Below are 18,580 nucleotides of genomic sequence, written 5' to 3' on the forward strand. Positions count from 1 at the left end.
AAGCCTCAAGACGCTCCATGATCCCTGTCTCTGGATGTTCCAAAGCCCCTGGGGGTCCCTGGATGCTCCAAAGTCCCAGGATGTTCCAAAAGCCCTGGGATGCTCCAAGGCCTTCAGGGTGCTCAAGGCCCCGGGATGCTCTGAGCCCCCGACATGATCCGAGACCCCGGGATGCTCCAAGGGCCCTGGGATGCTCCAAAAGCTTCAGGATGAGCTGATGTCTTTCCCTCTCTGGGATGTTTCGAGACCCCCCCCAGGATGCTCCAAAATTCCCGGGATCCTCCAAAGCCCCCAGGATGTTCCCAAACCCCGGGATGCTGGAGCTGCCCGCAGGCGCTGGGATGCGGGGTGCGGAGAATCTCCCGGGAAAAGCAGCGGAGCGGGGGAACGGGGCGGGGCCGGGCCCCCCCCAGGCCCCCGCCCGCCCTTCCGCACGTTCCTTCCTCCCCCCCGTCATCCTCCTCCTCCTCCTCCTCCTCCCCCCGCTCTCGCGACAGCTCCGCACAGAAAATGGCCCCGCGGCCGCCCCGCCGCTGATGCGCGACCCGGGCGGCGCCGGCCCCGCCGCAGCCCCGGTACGGCCGGGGGCACCGGGAGGGAGCGGGGGAGCACCGGGAGCGGGGAACGGGCGGCACCGGGCATGGGCTGGCACAGGGGGTGCGCGGACAGCGGGGACTGTACCGGCACCGGGGATGCGCCGGCACCGGGGGGCTGTACCGGCACCGGGGATGCGCCGGCACCGGGGGGCTGTACCGGCACCGCGGATGCACCGGCACCGGGGGGGTGTTCTGACACCGGGACCGTATCGGCACCGGGGGGCTGTACCGGCACCGGAGATGCGCCGGCACCGGGGGGCTGTACCGGCACCGGGGATGCGCCGGCACCGGGGGGGTGTTCTGACACCGGGACCGTATCGGCACCGGGACTATCGGCACCGGGGTTGTACCGGGCCGGGGGTGTACTGGCACCGGAGCTGGATCGGTACCGGGGGTGAAGCAGCACCGGGGCTGTACCGGTACCGGGGGATGGACCGCACCGGGGATGGCCTGGGACCGAGAGTTGTCGGAGCTGCGCTGGGGACAGCAGCGGTACCGAGAGCGGTCCGGGCTAGCGGGGCTCGCAGGGACCTGGTCCGGGTCACCGGGCTACTGCCCATGGGCAGGGGGCCGTGCGGGCGCTCCCGGAGCTGTCACTGCTCCCTGCACTTGTAGCCGGGGGTGTATGGGCCGTGGGGGGCTACCAGCCCCAGAAACCAGGAGCCATGGGGGCGACCCGTGGGGTCACTGACAGCCACAGGGAGCCACGGGAGCCACTAGCCCTGGGCCTTGACAGGTGTGTGGCCTGTGGGAGCAGCAGGAGCGCCCTCCCATCCCGGGATGCACCTGCCGGGATCTCCCTCCATCCTCCCACCCCTGTGGCAGCCGCTTTGTTGCTGTCAGAGCCGGGGGCTCCTGGCCTTGGCCACTCTGTGAACTCGCCTGGTGCTGCTGCTCGGGCTCAGCTTTGTCCAGGCTCAGGGAGGACGCTCCAGCATCCCCAGGTGGCTCCTGAAGGGACAGTGGGGTTTGTTCCCAGCTGCAGAGCTGATGTGGCCGGGTGGATGGGCCACCCACAGGCAGGCAGGCAAAGATGGGCACCTAAAGGGGGGAATGTGAGGAAATGGCAGCAGGGCTGGGGGACAGTGGGGACCCCCAGGCTTCCCCCTCTCGGAAGGAAGAGGGGCTGAGCTGCCCCCATGGCCACCACGGGGATGTGACACCGAGGCTGAGCACTCGCCCCTCTGGTTGCCCACCCTGTCACTGGGCTCGGGGTGGGCTCCTCAGGCTCTGCAGGCAGATTCGGAGTTGGAAAGCAGGGAACACACCCCGGGGAATCCATGCTGGGACTGGGACACCCACCTTGTGCTGTGCACCTGGAGCATCCTCCCCCAGCACCCCCCGCTCTCAGCGGGCTCCCCGCGGTGTCTGAAGGCTCCGGGAGGATCCCCAGGCTGTGTTTTAGTTTGGGCTGCGATCGGAGCAGGAGCTGAGCCCTGGCACCGCCGGCGCTTCCTCCCCCGGCGCTCCGATCACATGAGCCCCTTGTTCCCAGCCTTTGTCTCATCTCCTGCGCCTTTGGGGGCAGCCTCCTCATCCTCGGGCCTCTGAGCACGCACAGAGATGCTCAAATCGGATTATTTGTCCCATTTATCCACCCGGGGTGGGTCGAGAAAAGTCTCGGGATATGGATAAAGCCCCCGGATGGTTTGAGGGGGATGAGCTGTGTTAATTATTCATGAATCAGCAGCAGAGCCTGTTCGGGGTGAGCGGCAGCTGCAAACATCCTGCCCACCCTCATGGCTGGCAGCCCCCTGGAAGGGATTTTGGGGTCCCTGTTCACCACAGGGGTTGGGATGAGGGAGTTTGGTGTCAGCAGCTTTTGGGGGAGGCTGAACCTGTGGCAGGAAAACCCTGGGGATAATGACAGTGACAGTGGTGGCTCCGGGGCTGGGGGTTCCAGGGCAGGTTTGCACTGGTGGTCACATCTCAGGGGGAGTCATATTTCTATGGGTCCTATTTCTGGGGGACCACAGGGGGTCACATCTCTGGGTCACTCACATCTCTGGTGATGACAGGAGGTCACTGGGGATGGGGACAGTGGCAGGTCAGCAGCACCTGGGACATGTCACACTCAGGGCTGCAGAACAGACAGTCCTGGAGGAGGAGACATGTTGGCCACCATCCCATGGGAGGTGACAAATGACAGCAAGATGATCCAGGTGCCACCTGCTCTCCAAAAACCAGTCCCTTGGCTGGGCACAGGGTGATGCCACAGTGCTGCCACTGTGTCCTCTGCCATGTCACCCCTGGGGAACACTGGGGCCACAAGCCAAGTGTCCATCCTGCCTGCCCTTAGGGCATCTGCTCCAGAGGCATTTTCCCAGCTTTTCCAGAGAGAAAAAAATCAGCTTACAAGGCATCACTGGAATGCTGCAACAGGGAAATGGAGAGCTGCATCTGTGATCCCAGAGGGACAGGATGGAGCTTCCAACATCCACAGGCACTGCTGGCTTTGACCCTGGAGCTCCAGGAGCTCCCTGTCCCTGCTGCAGTGCTGTTGGGGAAGAATTTCCTGATTCCTTGGAAGAACTTCCCTGTGCTGCCCCAGAGCTCTCTTCTGGCTCACCTGGAGGCTGCCAGTCCCAGGGGTCTGCAGGGGTCCTGAGCCCAGGCTGTGCCACCCAGCTTTCATCCAGAGAGCTTTTCCAGCAGGGATTTTGGTTCACTGGAGTCTCCAGGGCTGGTGGTTCCAGGAAAGGCTCTGGCAGCTCCAACAGGGCACCAAAATGTGCCAGTGCCACAGGGACACTGCTCATGGTCTGGGCAGGCAGACACAGCCCTGCCTCGACCTTTTCAGCATTGTCTCCCCCAAAAGAAGATTCCCAAGACCATTTTTCCCACCAGCCCCTAATTTCTACCTGACAAAGCTCCATCAAAGCTGTCAGGAACTTTCTGTGTTTGCCCCATGTCCTGCTGGGATGGAGGATGGACATGGAGCACCTCCTCCATCCAGAGCTGAATTTCCCCTCCTGGGCCATGACCAACCCCAACCCTGCCCCAAATTCCCCATTCCATGGCCAATCCCCTTCCATGGTTGGCTGATTCCATCCTGAGGCTGCTGAGCTGAGAAAACAACAACAAAAAAAAAAAAGCCCCACAACCCTCAGACAAAGCCAGGAGCCTGGGGACAGCCACAGGAATAATCCCACATGGCTTTCCCCCCCTCTCTGATTTATTTCCCACTGGGCTGTGATCCCAGTGTGCTGGTGCTGCAGGAACAGCTGCTGAGCCCAGCTTGGCCAGGCTGAGCCCCTCTGGGCAAGACCCCCAGAGCCAAAAGCTGGGAAAGTGTCTCTGGAGCAGATGTTAATGGGAAGGATGGGGTGCCCCAGCCAGCAGAGCTGATCTCCAGGGAGATTTCCCAAGGAGTTATTGAGCTCTTGGGGAAACATTGCTCAGTGCCCACTTCACAGCCCCAGCGCTGATATTATTGTTGCTATTATTGTCATTATTATTAATATTATCATTATCGGCATTATTATAAATATTTTTACCCTTTTATCCTTTTTATTTTACCCTTTTGTCCTTATTTTCATCATTGCTTATTATTTATTAGCATTATTAATTTATTATCATCGTTTTCTCTCTCACTCCAACATTAAGACACTACAGAGAAATCTCCCAAACTGAGGGGGTTTTCCAGATGATTTTCACTGGGAATTAAGAGTTTGGCTTATCCATGTGGGAGCCTCATGCCAAGGTGTGGTGAGGCCAAGCCAATGGAATTCTGGGCAGGAGCTGTCCCACGTGCCCATCATCAATTCCCAGTCACTCAGTGACCTGCTGCTCCTCCTGGCTGGAAAACCCTTTGGAATTTTGTGGGGAGCACTCAGTGGGCCCCCCAGCCCTGGGAGCAGGAGGCTGGAGCAGCTCCAGCAATCCCTGCTTTGGTGTGCCTTGGAGGGGATCCTGCAGTTTGGGGGAGGTTTTGGCTACATTGCTGTGGGCTGGGCACGAGCAGGATGCTGGTGATGCCTGGGGGGATGTTTGGGGGACGGGAGAGGCTGGAAGGGACGGTGACAGCTCTGGGAGGGTCAGTCCCACGAGCACGGGACGCCGAGGAGAGGAGGAAAAGAGGAAGAGGAGGAGCAGGAGGAGGAAGGCACTGTGGCTCCGGGCTCGATGTGACCTCCCTCCCCTGCTCCCGGTGCAGCATCGCCGGGAGGAGCCGCCGTGTCCCCGTGCCCAGCTCCGGCCAGGACATGAAGACAGAGAAGGACGAGGCCGTGGCCACCTTCTCCGTGCGGGGGAAATTCGGCACAGAGGGGGCAGGTGAGTGTCCTCAGGGCTCTGAGAGGAGGGGCAGGGGCAGGGGGTGGCCGGGAGGTCCCTTTGGCCGAATCCCCCCCACGGGGATGTCCCTGGGTGCGCAGGTGGCATCACCCAGCTCAGACACCACCAGGCTTCACCTTCGCTGCTCAGCTTTTCCTAGAGCAAAGCCCCTGGCAGCTCTCACAGCCTGGGGGGCTCCAGCCTCTCCAGGCAGGCCCCAGTGCCGTGTTTTGGGGGGATGGGGAGGGCAGAGCGGCGCTGTGGCAGGGCCGAGCCTCACCAGCTGTCCCCGCAGGCTGCAGTGCCCCGATGGCGGTGGCGGGGAGCGCAGGGACCCCGGAGCTGCGGCCGCTGAAGCGCAGACCTGTCCCAGGTGAGCCCAGCCCCGCCCCGGGGAGGGGACAGCGACAGCCGGGGCAGGGACGAGCCCGACGGATGTGTGTCCTTGCAGGGAAACACTACCAGTGCTCGAGCTACGGCTGCAGGCTGGCCTTCCCCAGCATGCAGGAGCTGGTGGACCACCTGAAGGTGCACTACAGACCCACGCAGTCCCTCGAGGGTAAGGCCGGCACACCCCACGTGCGCGGTTTTTGGCTGGGACGGGGCAGAGCAGGGCTCAGCAGCGCCGGTGCTGCAGACCCTGCATGGGGCTGTCCCCACTGGGCCGGGGCTGAATCTCTCTCTGAATTCCTCTGCCCAGGCAAAACCTTCCACTGCCCCACGCTGGGCTGCACCGAGACCTTCCCCAGCATGCAGGACCTCATGGCGCACATGAAGGTGCACTACAAACCAAACCGCTACTTCAAGTGAGTCCCGCGCTCCCTGTCCCCGTCCCTGTCCCCCCTCTCCGGGGACACCTGGCAGCTCCCCGCCATCCCGGGCAGGGGCTGGGGGGGTGTCCGGCTCTGACGGAGCTTTTCCCGGCCGCCAGGTGTGAGAACTGCCTGCTGCGCTTCCGCACGCACCGCTCCCTCTTCAAGCACCTGCACGTCTGCTCCGACAGCGCCAGCGGCCCCGCGCCGCCCCCCAAGCCCGACAAGCCCGTCCTGCCTCCCGCTACCTCTGTCCCGGAGAAGGAGCCCCCGGCCAAGCCCCCCGAGGGGCTGCCCAAGCTGCCGAGCGCCCTGCGGCCCGCGGAGAAAGGAGCGGCGGACGCCGCGCTGCCCGAGCTGCCCGGGGCGCTGGAGCCGCCGGTGCCGCCGGGCCCGCAGCCCTTCCCGCTGCTGGAGCCCGGCCTCTTCGGGCCCTCGTCCTTGACTCGCTTCCCGGGGCCCGCCCCGTCCTCGGTGCCGGGGCCGTTCCTGCCCTACGTGCCCCCCTCGCCCTTCGGGCTGGCGCAGCCCGCGGCTCAGCACCGCCTGCGGCCCTTCCTGCCGGCACACGGCCCCCCCAGCGTCTCCAACGCCGTCTGGAAGAAAAGCCAAGGTGAGAGCGCCGAGCCGTTCGGGACAAACCTTCTTCTGCTCCCGCCTTGACCAGCAGCAGCTCCCGAGGAGGACCCGCCGCCGCCCAGCCGAGGATCCGGCCCCTCCTGCCCCTCCGGCCCGGCCGCCCCCCCCCCCCAAAAAAAGCCCCCGAAGTGCCACCCGTGCCACCCCCTCTGTGATGTTCGATTGGGCAAAGCACCGGCGACCGCCATAAAAAAAAAAAAAAACGCCTCCAAATTCTCCCGGCCGTGCTGCTCCCCGAGTGCTGGGGGTGCGAGGCGGGGGGGTCGGGCCAGGCCTGCCCCCCCACGTGTCCCCCCCGAGGGAGGGGAAGACCTAATGCTTGTCTTGCCCCTCGATTCCCTCCGCAGGTTTGAGTGTCAGCCCACTCCTCCCATGCTTTGGCTCAGGAGTGACTCCAGGTTAGTTTGGCACCTACTGGGTGGGGGCTGCTTTCTGTCGCTGGGGGGTTTGGGGGGCGGCGGGGGGGCCACAGGGGATGGGAGAGGCCGCAGGGGCGCTGCCGTGCTCCCCGGAGAGCAGAGGGGGAGGGCGGGCTCCCTCCTTTTTGGGAGCCACGCAGAGAGGGGATGTGGCCCAGGTGGGCTCTGAGGCAGGGGGATGCCGGCTGCACCCCCCAAAACCCCCCAGCCTGGCCCCGGGGGCAGAAGCAGCAGCAGGAGGAGCAGCGGCAGCTGCCTCAGTGCCCCGCAGTGCCCCCAGGCTGGAGCTCGCTGTGCCGTTTGCTGCGGGGCCGGGGGCACAGCCTGGCTCCCTGCTCCTTTTCGGGGTTCTTCCCTTGGGAAGGGAACCCCTGAGCGTGCGGGGTTTGGAGCTCCAGCCCCCACAGCCCCGCGGCACCACCGGGCTCCGGGCGGTCCCGGGGAGATGCCGGGGCGATCCCTGTGCTTCCCTGCCCGCCCGTCCTTGCAGGGCACTCCTCCAACAGCCGCATCGTCTGGGAGCACACGCGGGGCCGCTACAGCTGCACGCAGTGCCCCTTCTCCACCGCCTCCCGCGAGGAGATGACCCTGCACATCGAGGACCACCGCAAGAACCCCCCGCCCGGGCGCCTGGAGGCCGACATGGGTACGGGAGGGACCCCCGGCCCCGGGATGGGCTCGGCAGGGATGAGGCACATCCTGCTCCCTCTGTCCTGGCACAGCCTGGCCAGGCTCCAGTCCCTGCTTCCCCAGCCTGCAGCAGTGCCCTGGAGCGTTCTGTGTGCCCCCCCTGTGCCCCCAGACCCTGCACTGCCCTGGGCTCTGTGTGCCCTCCCTGTGCCCCTGGGCTCTGTGTGCCCCCCCTGTGCCCCTGGGGGTCTGTGTGCCCCCCCTGTGCCCCTGGGCTCTGTGTGCCCTCCCAGTGCCCCCAGACCCTGCACTGCCCCTGGGCTCTGTGTGCCCTTCCAGTGTCCTCTCCATGTCCCCCCCAAACCCTGCTGTGCCCTGGAGGGGTTCATGTGCTTGCCCTCCCTGTGCCCCCAGCCCCTGCAATGTCCTTGAGGGGTCCATGTGCCCCCCCCAGTGCTCTCTCTGTGCCCCTGTGATGCCCCTGGGGGTCTGTGTGCTCTCCCATTCCTCTCCTTGTGCCCCCAGCCCCTGTGATGCCCCTGGGGGTCCCTGTGATCCCCCCAGGTGCTGACAGTTCTCTCCCCTCTCCCTGCAGATTTCGGGGTGGGGCTTGCCCCGTTCCACGCCAAGCTGCCGCCGGAGATGGAGAACTCCCTGTACTCCCAGCTTTGATGCCCTCGGCTCCCACGGGACTCTCCTGCACCTCCCTGTCCCCCCCCGAGCCGGGCAGGGGGCACAGCACAGCCCCTGCCCCTGTGCTGGGACAGGCCCTCCCTGGGCACAGGAGCACCCCCAGCCCAGCCCGGGAGTTTCCCCTGGAACTTCTCCCCTTCCATTTTGTTTTCGGGAACTCTCCAGCAGCCGGAGCCGCTGTGTCTCCCTCCCCTCAAGGTTTTGTTGCTTCAGCCCCGGGGGCTCTGCGGGGAGCCCGGTAGGTTCTCAGGAGTTAGTGGACTTTTCTGGAATGAGATCTCAGAATAAAAAAATGGGAATTGTACAGGAGTGGCGGCCGGGAGAGGCTCTGTCAGTCCCCGTGGGGGCCAGGGGGAGCAGGGCTGGCATTGAGGAGCCCCCCAAAAACAAAGGAGGGGGACATGGGGGCACGGGAGTGTGACCCTGTGCTCCTGGGCTGGCCCGGGAAAGGAGAAAGGGAAGTGTTTGGGGGAGGGGAGATGTTTGGGGAAGGGGAAGGTCTGAGGAAGGGGAAGGGATGCTCCGTGCTCCCCCTGCCCCACCCCAGAGCCTGCAGGGCTCCTGAGCAGCAGCGCTGGAGCCTCTGCCAGCTGCACCCCAGCAGCCAGACCGGGGGGGACCCCAACCCCTGGCAGAGGTGCCAGGAGGGCAGGGAATGGCACAAGGAGCCATTGGAGGGGCGGGGGCCCGGCTGCCCAGGCGGGGGGCTGCACCCCTCACCCCCGTGGGAGCAGCCCGGGGCTCCCCCAGTCCCGCTCTGCCGGTCCCAGCCCAGCGGGGTGAAAAGTTTGCTGCAAACTGGTTTGAGGAGAGGCGTGCTGGGACCTGCTGGTGCCCACAGCAGCCCTGGCTGGGAGCGAGGGATGGGATGGGAGGGGTGGGATGGGAGAGCCGGCACCCCCTGCTCTGCTGCCAGCCCTGGGAGGGGCCACAAACAGCGCGGTGGGGCTCAGCAAGGCCCAGGGGCCACCTGGGAGGGTGGGCATCCCTTCCTTCCTCCCTCCTGCTGCCATCCTGCGCAGGTGAGCAGCACACCAGGATGTCCCAGCTCTCTCCTGCACCCCCCTGAGCTGGGACCGTGCCCTGAGCAGAGGGATGGAGACCCTGAAGGGTCCCTGAGCTGCTGAGAGCTGACAGTGACAGCTCATAGAGCCAGCAGGGCTCACAGTGCCCCAAAGGGGGGCAGGGGAGCACAGCTCAGCCCCCAGCCCACCCTGCCCACTCAACACTCCCCTGCCTCCCCCAGGGCAGGTGCCCACCCCAAAAGGCAGGAGACCCTTCCCAAGCTCTCCCTCACCCTGGATCTGGCTCTGGCCCCTTCCAAGGGCAGCACTGGCCCATGGGGGTCCTGCAGACCCCACCCCACAACAGAGCCCCTACTCTGTGCCCACCAGCCCAGGCTGAGCCAAACCCAGCCCTACCAGGGGACAGTCCCTGCTCCCAGGAGAAACCAAACCTGCCCCAAAGCCCCACTCTGAGCATTCCTGGCTGTTCCCGAAGCAGAGACAGCCAAGACAAGCTCCATTGCAATAGATTTTTAAAAACTGAAGTCTTTATTAAAGTTTTATCCAAATTTTGTAACAAAAGATACAAAAGGGCTGGAGATCCTTATTTCTGGGACTAGTCTGACCAATCAAAACCTGACAGTTACTAGGCTAATATAAAATCCATACAATCTGCTAAAAATGCAGGGAAAAAAATTAGAACTGCTGCTCTGACTTTTTTTTTTTTTCTTTTTTTAAAATTCCTTAAACATTTATAAGTTACTCAGTTTGCATTTTACAGGATTAGTTCATCTCCGAATGGTCACAGCGACTGTACAATGCAAGAGACACCAGCGAGAACGAAGCGACAGGAACGGGGATGTGCTGCTAAACACTCCCCAAACCCCCCCGGGGAGGGCAGGGCTGGAGCCTCGGCCCCGGGGGCCCACGGAGCCACCCGGGCACGAAGAGGGAATGCCACAAAGTGCCAGTGCTTGTCTGCACCCCCGGGCTGTCCCACCCCACCTGCCCTCCCTCCCCGGGGATGCGCTGCCCGGACACCTCTGGGATGGGGGGAAGGTGGGAACGGGGCTGGGGCTCCCCAAATCCTCCCTCCAGCCTCCTCAGTGGCACCCCCAGAGCAGGGACACGAGGAGGAGCTGGAGTTGTGTTCCAGGAGGAGGAGGAGGATGCCCAGGCCAGGCTGGCACGGGGGCTGTGCAGAGGTGGCACTGGCTGGCAGAAGGACCCTGAGAATTGACAGGCTAACACGGGCTGCAGGAGCATCACAGTGATCGTGGCTGCACAGGCTGTTCAGTGTGAAATGGAGGCGGATGGAGGAGCAGTATCCCCTCACCTGCATTCCCTATCCCTTCCCAAAGCTGCTGCAGGGCACAGGGAGCCACAAAACCCCCCTCACCTGAGGCTGAGGTGGCCAATGGGAACAACGTTCCAGTTTATAAAACAAACAGGAAAGCAAGTGCAGGGCTACTGCAAGGTGCATCGCAGAGGTACCAGGTCATGCAAGCAGCCCCTCCCTCCCTCCCTCCCTCCCTCCCCCAAAACCCCAGCACCCCATCCCCAGCACTAAAGCATCTTCAAGCATGTCCAGAGATCACATCACCATGATTTCAGATCTGAGACACCCTCAGGGATCGTTCTGAGTCCACGGAGATGAACCAGAGTTTGCACCCGAGGTGGCTCAAAAAGCATCTTCAGCCCTGGGCTGAGGGCACGAGGGTGACAAAGGCCTTCTGTGCTGGCAGGGTGTGAGCTGGAGCTCTGGGTCCAGTGTGGCACAGCTGATTTCAGACACACAGATACCCTAAGGAGGAGATTTTTTCTCTTTTTTTGATTTTTTTCTCCTTTTTTTTTTTGGTTTTTTTTTCTGTTTTTTTTTTTTTTTTTTTGCAAGCTGCTGCACAAACCACCGAACGGAGAAAAGCCTTTGGTCATGAGATACTTGTGAGAAAAAAGTGAGCCTTGTATGGAAGATTCCCCTGAATGCCTACAGTATTCTAAATCTTAAAAAAATATATTGTGGACGCTGCAGCCATACAAAGGGGGAGGAGGAGTGGGAGACAGGGATTTACAGTCTCACACAGACACAATGGGGAGGTTAAGACAAGCACAGTCAGAGTCTGTAAAACTGATTGGCTCGCTGGGATCAGTCATCCTCATCATCCTCTTCATCCTCTGCATCTTCCTCTCCTTCATCCTCTGGACTTCGTTTTCTCTTCTGCCCACACGGATGGTCTGCAAAGAGAGGGGGGGATTCACTCTTCCAGCCAGCCCAGGGAACAGCAGCTGAGCTGGGAGCAAGCAGGGGACAGACTGGCACCACTGGGGAGCAGATCCACCTGCCCTGCTCCTCCTGGAAAGGTCTGGGCTGACATGAGACACCAACAACTTTCTCTGCCCTCCAAGCACCTTGTTTAACAGCTGAAAAGGGGATTTTTGTTGTTGCTGTTGTTGTTGTTGTTGAGCAGCCTCAAAAACACAGCATCTGCAGCATTCAGGCACTCCTGACCAAGCTCATGGCCCCTGTGCTGAGACCTCAGATGCTGGGTCAGTTTTGGGCCCCTCCTGACAAGGAGGACATTGAAAGGCTGGAGTGTGTCCAGGGAAGGGAATGGAGCTGCAGCCCCAGGAGAGGCTGAGGGAGCTGGGAAGGGGCTCAGCCTGCAGAAAAGGAGGCTCAGGGTGGCCCTTGTGGATCTGCACAACTCCCTGACTCAGTCTTGTCCCAGGTAACAAGTGACAGGATAAGAGGAAATGGTCTCAAGGTGCTCCAGGGGAGGTTCAGATGGGATACTGGGAAAAATTCTTTCAAAAAGAAGGTGCTCAGGCATTGGCACAGGCTGCCAGGGCAGTGGGGGAATCATCCCTGTTCAAAGAAGTGTGGATGTGGCACCTGGGACAGGGGTCAGTGGTGAAGACAGTAGTGTTGGACTCAGTATTAGAAGGATTTCCCAACCTTACAATTCCATGATTCATCCAAGACTGTTTAAATTCACACCAACCACAATATTCTGTCAACTTTCATCTCATCTGGTGTTTATGTTTGTTACAAGCACAGGAGCCTGGCCCCAGGCTCAGGTCTCACTGATGGGAGGGGAATCTGCCCCAAGAGATTCCCTCACACTCCTGTGACAGGAGCCCATCAGTTCCCAGAACTGCTTTTCTTAGCAACTGACCTCTCACATTTCCCAGAATTACCCAGCATGGTTGGAATTTGGAGGTCTGAGACCCCCCTCCCTCCCTGTGTGACCCCTGATGATGACACTGCTCAGCACCAGCTTGGGCAGAAAAGCTGCAGCAACAACAGCCCTGCACTGAGGCTGGGGAAGCTCCAAAAACACCAAATATTTGATTGTTGAGAGAACTCTGCAAGAAATTGGATTGTTAGGACTCAACTCACCCTCCTCAGCTTCATCTTCTTCGTCCTCCTCACCATCTTCCTCCTCATCTTCCTCCTGGAGTGAAAACAAGAGGCTTTGTTGCATGAGCAGTAACCCCAGCCTTCCTTCCCTCTCCCACCCCACTGAAGCCTCAGGGAGGCAGGAGGAGCTGCTGGCTCTCCAAGGGGATGGGGCTGCATGGATCCATCACTCAGAGCCATGGCAAGTGCCAGGCCAAGACTGAACTGGAAAACTCCTTGGAGTTTTTGGCTCTTGAGAGTCCAGAGTGCAGGGAAAAAGCCAGAGTGGAAGGCAAACTGCTGAGATCTGCCCCCAGACAGGCTCCTGTGACACCAGAGAAGGGACAAACACATGACCTGGTGCTAAACCAGTGACAGCCTCACCTCATCATCTACTCCATCCTCCTCCTCTTCTCCTTCCAGATCATCATCTTCATCTTCTTCATCATCAATGACTTCTTCATCCAAATCATCTTCCTCCTCATCATCCTCCTCTTCCTCACCTTCTACCAAAAGGGGGAGGGAGGGAAGTGCCCCAGTTCCCAAGTCCAGCCACCCCTCACCCCTTGGTGCTGTGTGAGCAGCAGGCAGGGCTCACAGAGGATGAGGAGGGACAGCACCAAGCCCTGTCACCCCCCAGCCCCTGCTCCAGCGCCAAACCCCGTTTGTGGAACCCACCCAGAAATGGCCAAGGGGTCACTGCCCAGCAATCCTCACCTTCCCCATTCTCATAATCATCTTCCAGTGCATCCCCATCTGCCTCAGGGTCAGAGTCAGGGGCCTCCTGCTCGTCTGCATCGAAGCCATCCAGGTAGGTGAGCTGGGGCAGCAGGGCGAACACGCTCTCCCGGTAGTTGATGAGCATCGTCACCTCACAGTTGAACAGATCCAGACTGTGGAGGTTTGGCAACTTTTTCTGCAAAAATCCATTTGTTAAGGTTATTTACAGCACAGTCTGGAAATCAGGTAGCCAAGGCAGGGTGGCTGGGGCAGTCCCCAGTCCAGCACAGAAGTGGCTCTGCCCCACACACTGCTCAAATAGAGGAGTCACTGCTCCTGCTCATTGTGGGCACAGAAAATTTCTGTCCAGCTCCTCTGTCCTGGCTTCCCTTTCTGGAACAAACACTGTGTATTTGCAAATCTTTCTTTGTTCTGAAGAGGCCCAGCAAGCTCAGGAGCAGCTGAGCTGGACTCATCCTGCTCAAAATACCAGGCAGAGCTCGGGGGGAGCTGCAGCCTGGGTGCCCTTGGCACAGCCCAGCTCAGGCCATCACAGCAGGCACCACGCCAAGGAAAGGAGGAGCAAAACAATCCCAAATTCCTTCTGGAGGGAATGGATGCACAAACCAGCCAAATGCCCTGTGTCAGACCTTTCAGGTGTCCCTCACTGCAAGAGCCTTCCTGGGGCAGCTCAGATGGAGCCTCAGAGGCTTTTCCAGCCTCACTGGCCACTCTGGGAATGGGGCCCTGCAGTGCTGGCACAGCAAAACCTTCAGGCTGATGTGACTGATGCCCTCACTGGTGTCCAGTTACCTCATTCCATGACACCCCAGGTGCCACCTACCTCCAACTGCCTTCAACCTTTCCTGGTCCCTTCTCAGATGGGCACTGAGCATCCACAGTTTTACTCATCCAGCCCCATTTCACGCTTCGTTTAGCAACTGGCTGCTGCTTTTCCAGACTGAGGAGCCATTAACTACTGGCCCAGCCTCAAACTGGGATCAAATCTGTTCCCATCAGAACCACGAAGTGCTGTTGGAACAGTTACCAAAACGTTGGACTCCTGCTGCACAGCCCCATTCCCCAAAGGAAACGTCATCCCTGGGATTCCAGCACAGCCTCCACTCACCAAGGGCTCCAGGGTATTGATGTCTTTGATCTTGTTGCCACTTAGGTTCAAGTGTGTCAGGTTGGGAGTTTTCTCTGCTAGAACTTCAAGGCCACCAGAAATCCTATTATCACTCAGCTCCAGCTGAAGGGAGGGAATATCACATGGTCACCAAGTGTTTCAGCTCGTGATACAGAGAAGGAAATTGCCCTGAGAACTGGGCTACAGTGAGCACCCAAATTTCAGCTCACAGAGCAGCAGGTCAAGTTTGCCCTCAAAACCCCTTTCCCATAGGGCCACAGCACTGCCAGCCACCCCCATGCTGCTAAGTGCTCCAAAATCCAAAATATTTATGGTGTAATGAAACTTCTGACAGCAGCACAGGAGCAAAAAAGCAAGAGAGGAAGGGCAGTAAACACCTGAGGAGCTCAGAAGGGTTTGTAGCACATTAAAACCCACCCCTCTCATTGCTCAGATAGTGAGCAAAGAGCAAAATTCAAGGGCTTTTTTCTGGCAAATACAGGAAAAGCAACTGCCAGCAGGGGCAGCACAAGGCCAAGGGGAGCAGAGCCCTGACTCACCTTCCGCAGCTTGTTGAGCTTGGGGAGGTTGGACACGGACAGCAGGTTGATGTTGATCATGCTGAGGAACTCCAGGTTCTCAAAGTCTGAGGAGAGACCGACCACCTTGCCATCCTCTGAGCGGCAGTTATCCAGAACCAGCTCCTTCACCTGCACAGGGACAGCCAGTGTCACCACAGGGACAGCCAGTGTCACCACAGGGACATGCCAGTGTCCCCACAGGGACACAGGGACAGCCAGTGTCACCACAGGGACAGCCAGTGTCACCACAGGGACACAGGGACTGCCAGTGTCACCACAGGGACAGCCAGTGTCACCACAGGGACATGCCAGTGTCACCACAGGGACACAGGGACTGCCAGTGTCACCACAGGGACACAGGGACTGCCAGTGTCACCACAGGGACATGCCAGTGTCACCACAGGGACACAGGGACTGCCAGTGTCACCACAGGGACAGGCAGTGTCACCACAGGGACACAGGGAGAGCCAGTGTCACCACAGGGACTGCCAGTGTCACCACAGGGACAGCCAGTGTCACCACAGGGACATGCCAGTGTCACCACAGGGACACAGGGAGAGCCAGTGGCACCACAGGGACAGCCACAGTGGCACCACAGGGACAGCCACAGTGGCACCACAGGGACAGCCACAGTGGCACCACAGGGACACAGGGACTGCCAGTGTCACCACAGGGACAGGCACAGTGTCACCACAGGGACAGGCACAGTGTCACTGGGACACCCACACTGTCCCCACCCCTGGCACAGGGACACCCACACTGCCATGGTCCCCCCAGCCTCTCAAGGCGACATCCCCAACACATCCAGAGCACAGCCCTGGCTCCAGCTCCTCCTCACTCAAATTTAAAGCCAAAGAACTTTTGGTGACAGTCCCTCACCGTGGTTGGGGTTTCACCCTCTAAGCACAAGCCACCAACACTCTCCTGCTGTCCCCACCAAGGTCCCTCCTCCAGGAAGCAGCAGCATGGTTTGGAACCATGAGGTCACATCCCAACACATCAATAAAGCTTTCAGAGTCCTGCTTCAGGCTCTGCTAGCCAGGGGCCAAACAAGGTCAGCTGGGTTTGTCCCCCACACCAGGGGGGTGCCAGGAAACCTGTCCCCAGAGCACTGACCCCCCTGTGTCCAGGGAGGTGACACAGGTGCCTGGGCAGGGCTCAGCACATGAGCTCAACACCTCAGGCTGGTGACACATGACCACTGATGGCATCAAATATTGTGCCCAGCATGGATTCCACATCCAGGAACCTTCAGGATAGGCAGGAATTCAGAACATTAAGGAATCAATCCCCAAGTGCCACCAGGGCCACCAAGCACCAGCACAGAACTGCTACCCCCAAACACCTCTGGGGAAACACCCCTGTCCCCCCAGCTCCCAGACACAGCCCCAGCTCCCACAAATTTCCAAAACCTGCTTTCACCCCACACATTCTTGACAGTAAGATGCACAAATGAGCCTTGGCCAGCAGGCTCGTGGCGCTCTCCAAATTCCTCCCATTTTACCTCTCCTGCTCACATCAGCCAGCTATTAGGGAATCATTTTAAAGCCACTCTGCCTCCCCAGAGGGAGAGTCTGGGGGCTGCTGTGCCATCTTTGCCACCTTCACAGCACGAGCTCAGAACGAATTCACGCTCCAAACTCCCCAAGTGCAATCGCTGCTTGGGGGTTTGAGGCTCTGCCAGAAGTTTTGGAGCCGAGTGTGTTTTGCTCCCAACGCTCAGAAAAGGCTCCAGCCAAGCTGAGACCATCAGTGTGGATGTGAAGGTGGCAAAGGCCAGACCAGGGTGTTGTGTGGGCAGAGCTGAGCCTGAACTCCACCAGGTTATCGTGGAATGGTTTGGGTGGGAAGGGACCTTCAAGCCCATCCAGTGCCACCCCTGCCATGGCAGGGACACCTTCCCTTATTCCAGAGTGCTCCAAGCCCCATCCAGCCTGGCCTTGGGCACTCCCAGGGATCAGGGGCAGCCACAGCTGTTCCAGGTGACCTGAGCCCAACCCAGCCCAGCCCAGCTTTACCCCAGGCCGGGCCCAGGACATGCTGCAGCTCCAGCAGCTCCCGGGACACGCGGGGACACCCAGCCCTGACCCCGCTGGCTCTGCAATTCCTGGCGTCGCTCCAGGGGCACCGGGCGCTCGCAGCTCCTCCTGCTCAGCAAATCCGCTTTAATCTCCACCCAGAGCCCCGCTCACCACCCGCTCTGCCACGACACCGAGGGGACACTCGGGGATAGGGAGGGACCGGCCACGGCCCAGCGGGATGGGGAGAGTCAGGGAAAGGGAGAGCCAGGGAAAAGGGAGAGCCAGGGAAAAGGGAGAGCCAGGGAAAAGGGAGAGCCAGGGAAAAGGGAAAGGAGATGGGGAGAGCCTGGGAAAAGGGAGCAGAGAGATCCAGGGAAAGAGAGCAGGGATGGAGAGAGCCAGGGAAAAGAGAGATCCAGGGAAGAGGGAGCGGGGATGGGGAGACCAGACCCAGGAAAGCGCAGGAGCCAGACCCAGGGAAAGGGAAGATCCAGGGAAAGGGAAGATCCAGGAAGGGGCGGCCGGAGGAAAGAAGAGCCGGGCATGAGGCGGCCCCGCAGCGCCGGGCCCGGCCCGCGGCCGCCAGCGGAGGGGAACGCGCGGCCCCAGCGGCACCCCAAGGCTCTCGGCCGCAGCCCCGCAGCCCCGCAGCCCTTCCCCGGGCGGAGCAGCCCCGGGAGCCGCTCCGGGCCCGCCCGGCCCCGCTAACATGGCCGGGCCGCCATGGCCGCGCGGGCCGCCCGGCCCGGGCCCGCTCGCTCCGCTCCGCCGGGGCCTGGCCCAGCCCAGCCCGGCCCTGCCCGGCCCGGCCCTGCCGCCCCGCTGCCCCGCGCCCCTCCGCGGGCCGGGCCGGGCCGCTCGGGCTCCTCGGCCGCCCCGGGGCGGGCGGGCCCCGCCGCGCACGTGCGCGCCGCCATGCCGGGCCGCGCGGCAGGGACGGACGGAGGGAGCGCTCCCGCCGCCGCCAGCGCCGCGCCCGCCGCACCAAACCCGGCCGGGCCCCGCCGAGCGGGATCCCCGCCCGCCGCTCTCCCGCCGCCGCCCCCCGCCCGCAGCACGTGCCGCCCGCCGCCGCGCTCCCCGCCCGCACCTCGCTCGGCTTCTTGTTGCGCAGCTCCAGCGTCAAGCGCCTCTCCATCTCCATGCTCGCTCACGCTCCGCCGAGCCCGAGCCGCGCTGCGCTCGCTCCCGGTGCCGCTCCCCCGGTGCCGCCGCCGCCGCCCGGCCCCGCCGCGCTCGCGCTCCCGCCCCCGCCCGCGCGCGCCGCCGCCCGGCGCAGGAAGAGGCGCCAACGGCAACAAAGGCGCGCGCGCCGCGCCCCCCCCCGCCCGCGCGCGGCAGCGCCCCCTGCCGGCACCGCCCGGCGCCGCGGGTTCGGGTCCCGGCGCCGCGGGTTCGAGTCCCGGTACCGCGGGTTCGAGTCCCGGCGCCGCGGGTTCGAGTCCCGGTACTAGTGGGTTCGAGTCCCGGTACAGTGGGTTCGAGTCCCGGTACCGCGGGTTCGAGTCCCGGTACTGGTGGGTTCGAGTCCCGGCGCCGCGGGTTCGAGTCCCGGTACAGTGGGTTCGAGTCCCGGCGCCGCGGGTTCGAGTCCCGGAGCTCTGTGCCCACGGGCAGTGCCACAGTTCCAGAGGCACGTTTCTGTCCCCAGAATCCGTGTT

General features: G+C 61.7%; 2 protein-coding genes across 4 annotated transcripts; one reads left to right on the forward strand and one right to left on the reverse strand.

Annotated features, from left to right (window-relative positions):
• The first annotated feature begins 469 nt into the window (after positions 1-469).
• Positions 470-8,373, forward strand: ZNF414 (zinc finger protein 414). Of its 2 annotated transcripts, XM_056512752.1 has the most exons (9): positions 470-575; positions 4,753-4,871; positions 5,167-5,244; positions 5,323-5,430; positions 5,572-5,677; positions 5,803-6,296; positions 6,670-6,720; positions 7,232-7,387; positions 7,967-8,373. In XM_056512752.1, the coding sequence occupies exons 2-9, from the start codon at positions 4,802-4,804 to the stop codon at positions 8,041-8,043; spliced, it is 1,140 nt and encodes a 379-aa protein (XP_056368727.1). In that variant the 5' UTR covers positions 470-575; positions 4,753-4,801; the 3' UTR covers positions 8,044-8,373. The 2 variants fall into 2 exon arrangements, with proteins under 2 accessions (XP_056368727.1, XP_056368728.1); XM_056512753.1 differs by lacking the exon at positions 6,670-6,720.
• Positions 8,374-9,596: 1,223 nt separating this feature from the next.
• LOC130264517 (acidic leucine-rich nuclear phosphoprotein 32 family member B) lies at positions 9,597-18,170 on the reverse strand. Of its 2 annotated transcripts, none has more exons than XM_056512756.1 (7): positions 18,010-18,170; positions 14,878-15,027; positions 14,318-14,440; positions 13,186-13,384; positions 12,853-12,971; positions 12,469-12,523; positions 9,597-11,303 (listed from the first exon to the last, which is right to left on the reverse strand). In XM_056512756.1, exons 1-7 carry the CDS (start codon positions 18,061-18,063, stop codon positions 11,215-11,217), a joined length of 789 nt encoding a protein of 262 aa, XP_056368731.1. In that variant the 5' UTR covers positions 18,064-18,170; the 3' UTR covers positions 9,597-11,214. The 2 variants fall into 2 exon arrangements, with proteins under 2 accessions (XP_056368731.1, XP_056368730.1); XM_056512755.1 differs by having other exon boundaries at positions 12,853-12,974; positions 18,010-18,160.
• Positions 18,171-18,580: the final 410 nt, after the last annotated feature.

The sequence above is a fragment of the Oenanthe melanoleuca genome, chromosome 28 (genome assembly GCF_029582105.1).
Source record: "Oenanthe melanoleuca isolate GR-GAL-2019-014 chromosome 28, OMel1.0, whole genome shotgun sequence".
NCBI lineage: Eukaryota > Metazoa > Chordata > Aves > Passeriformes > Muscicapidae > Oenanthe > Oenanthe melanoleuca.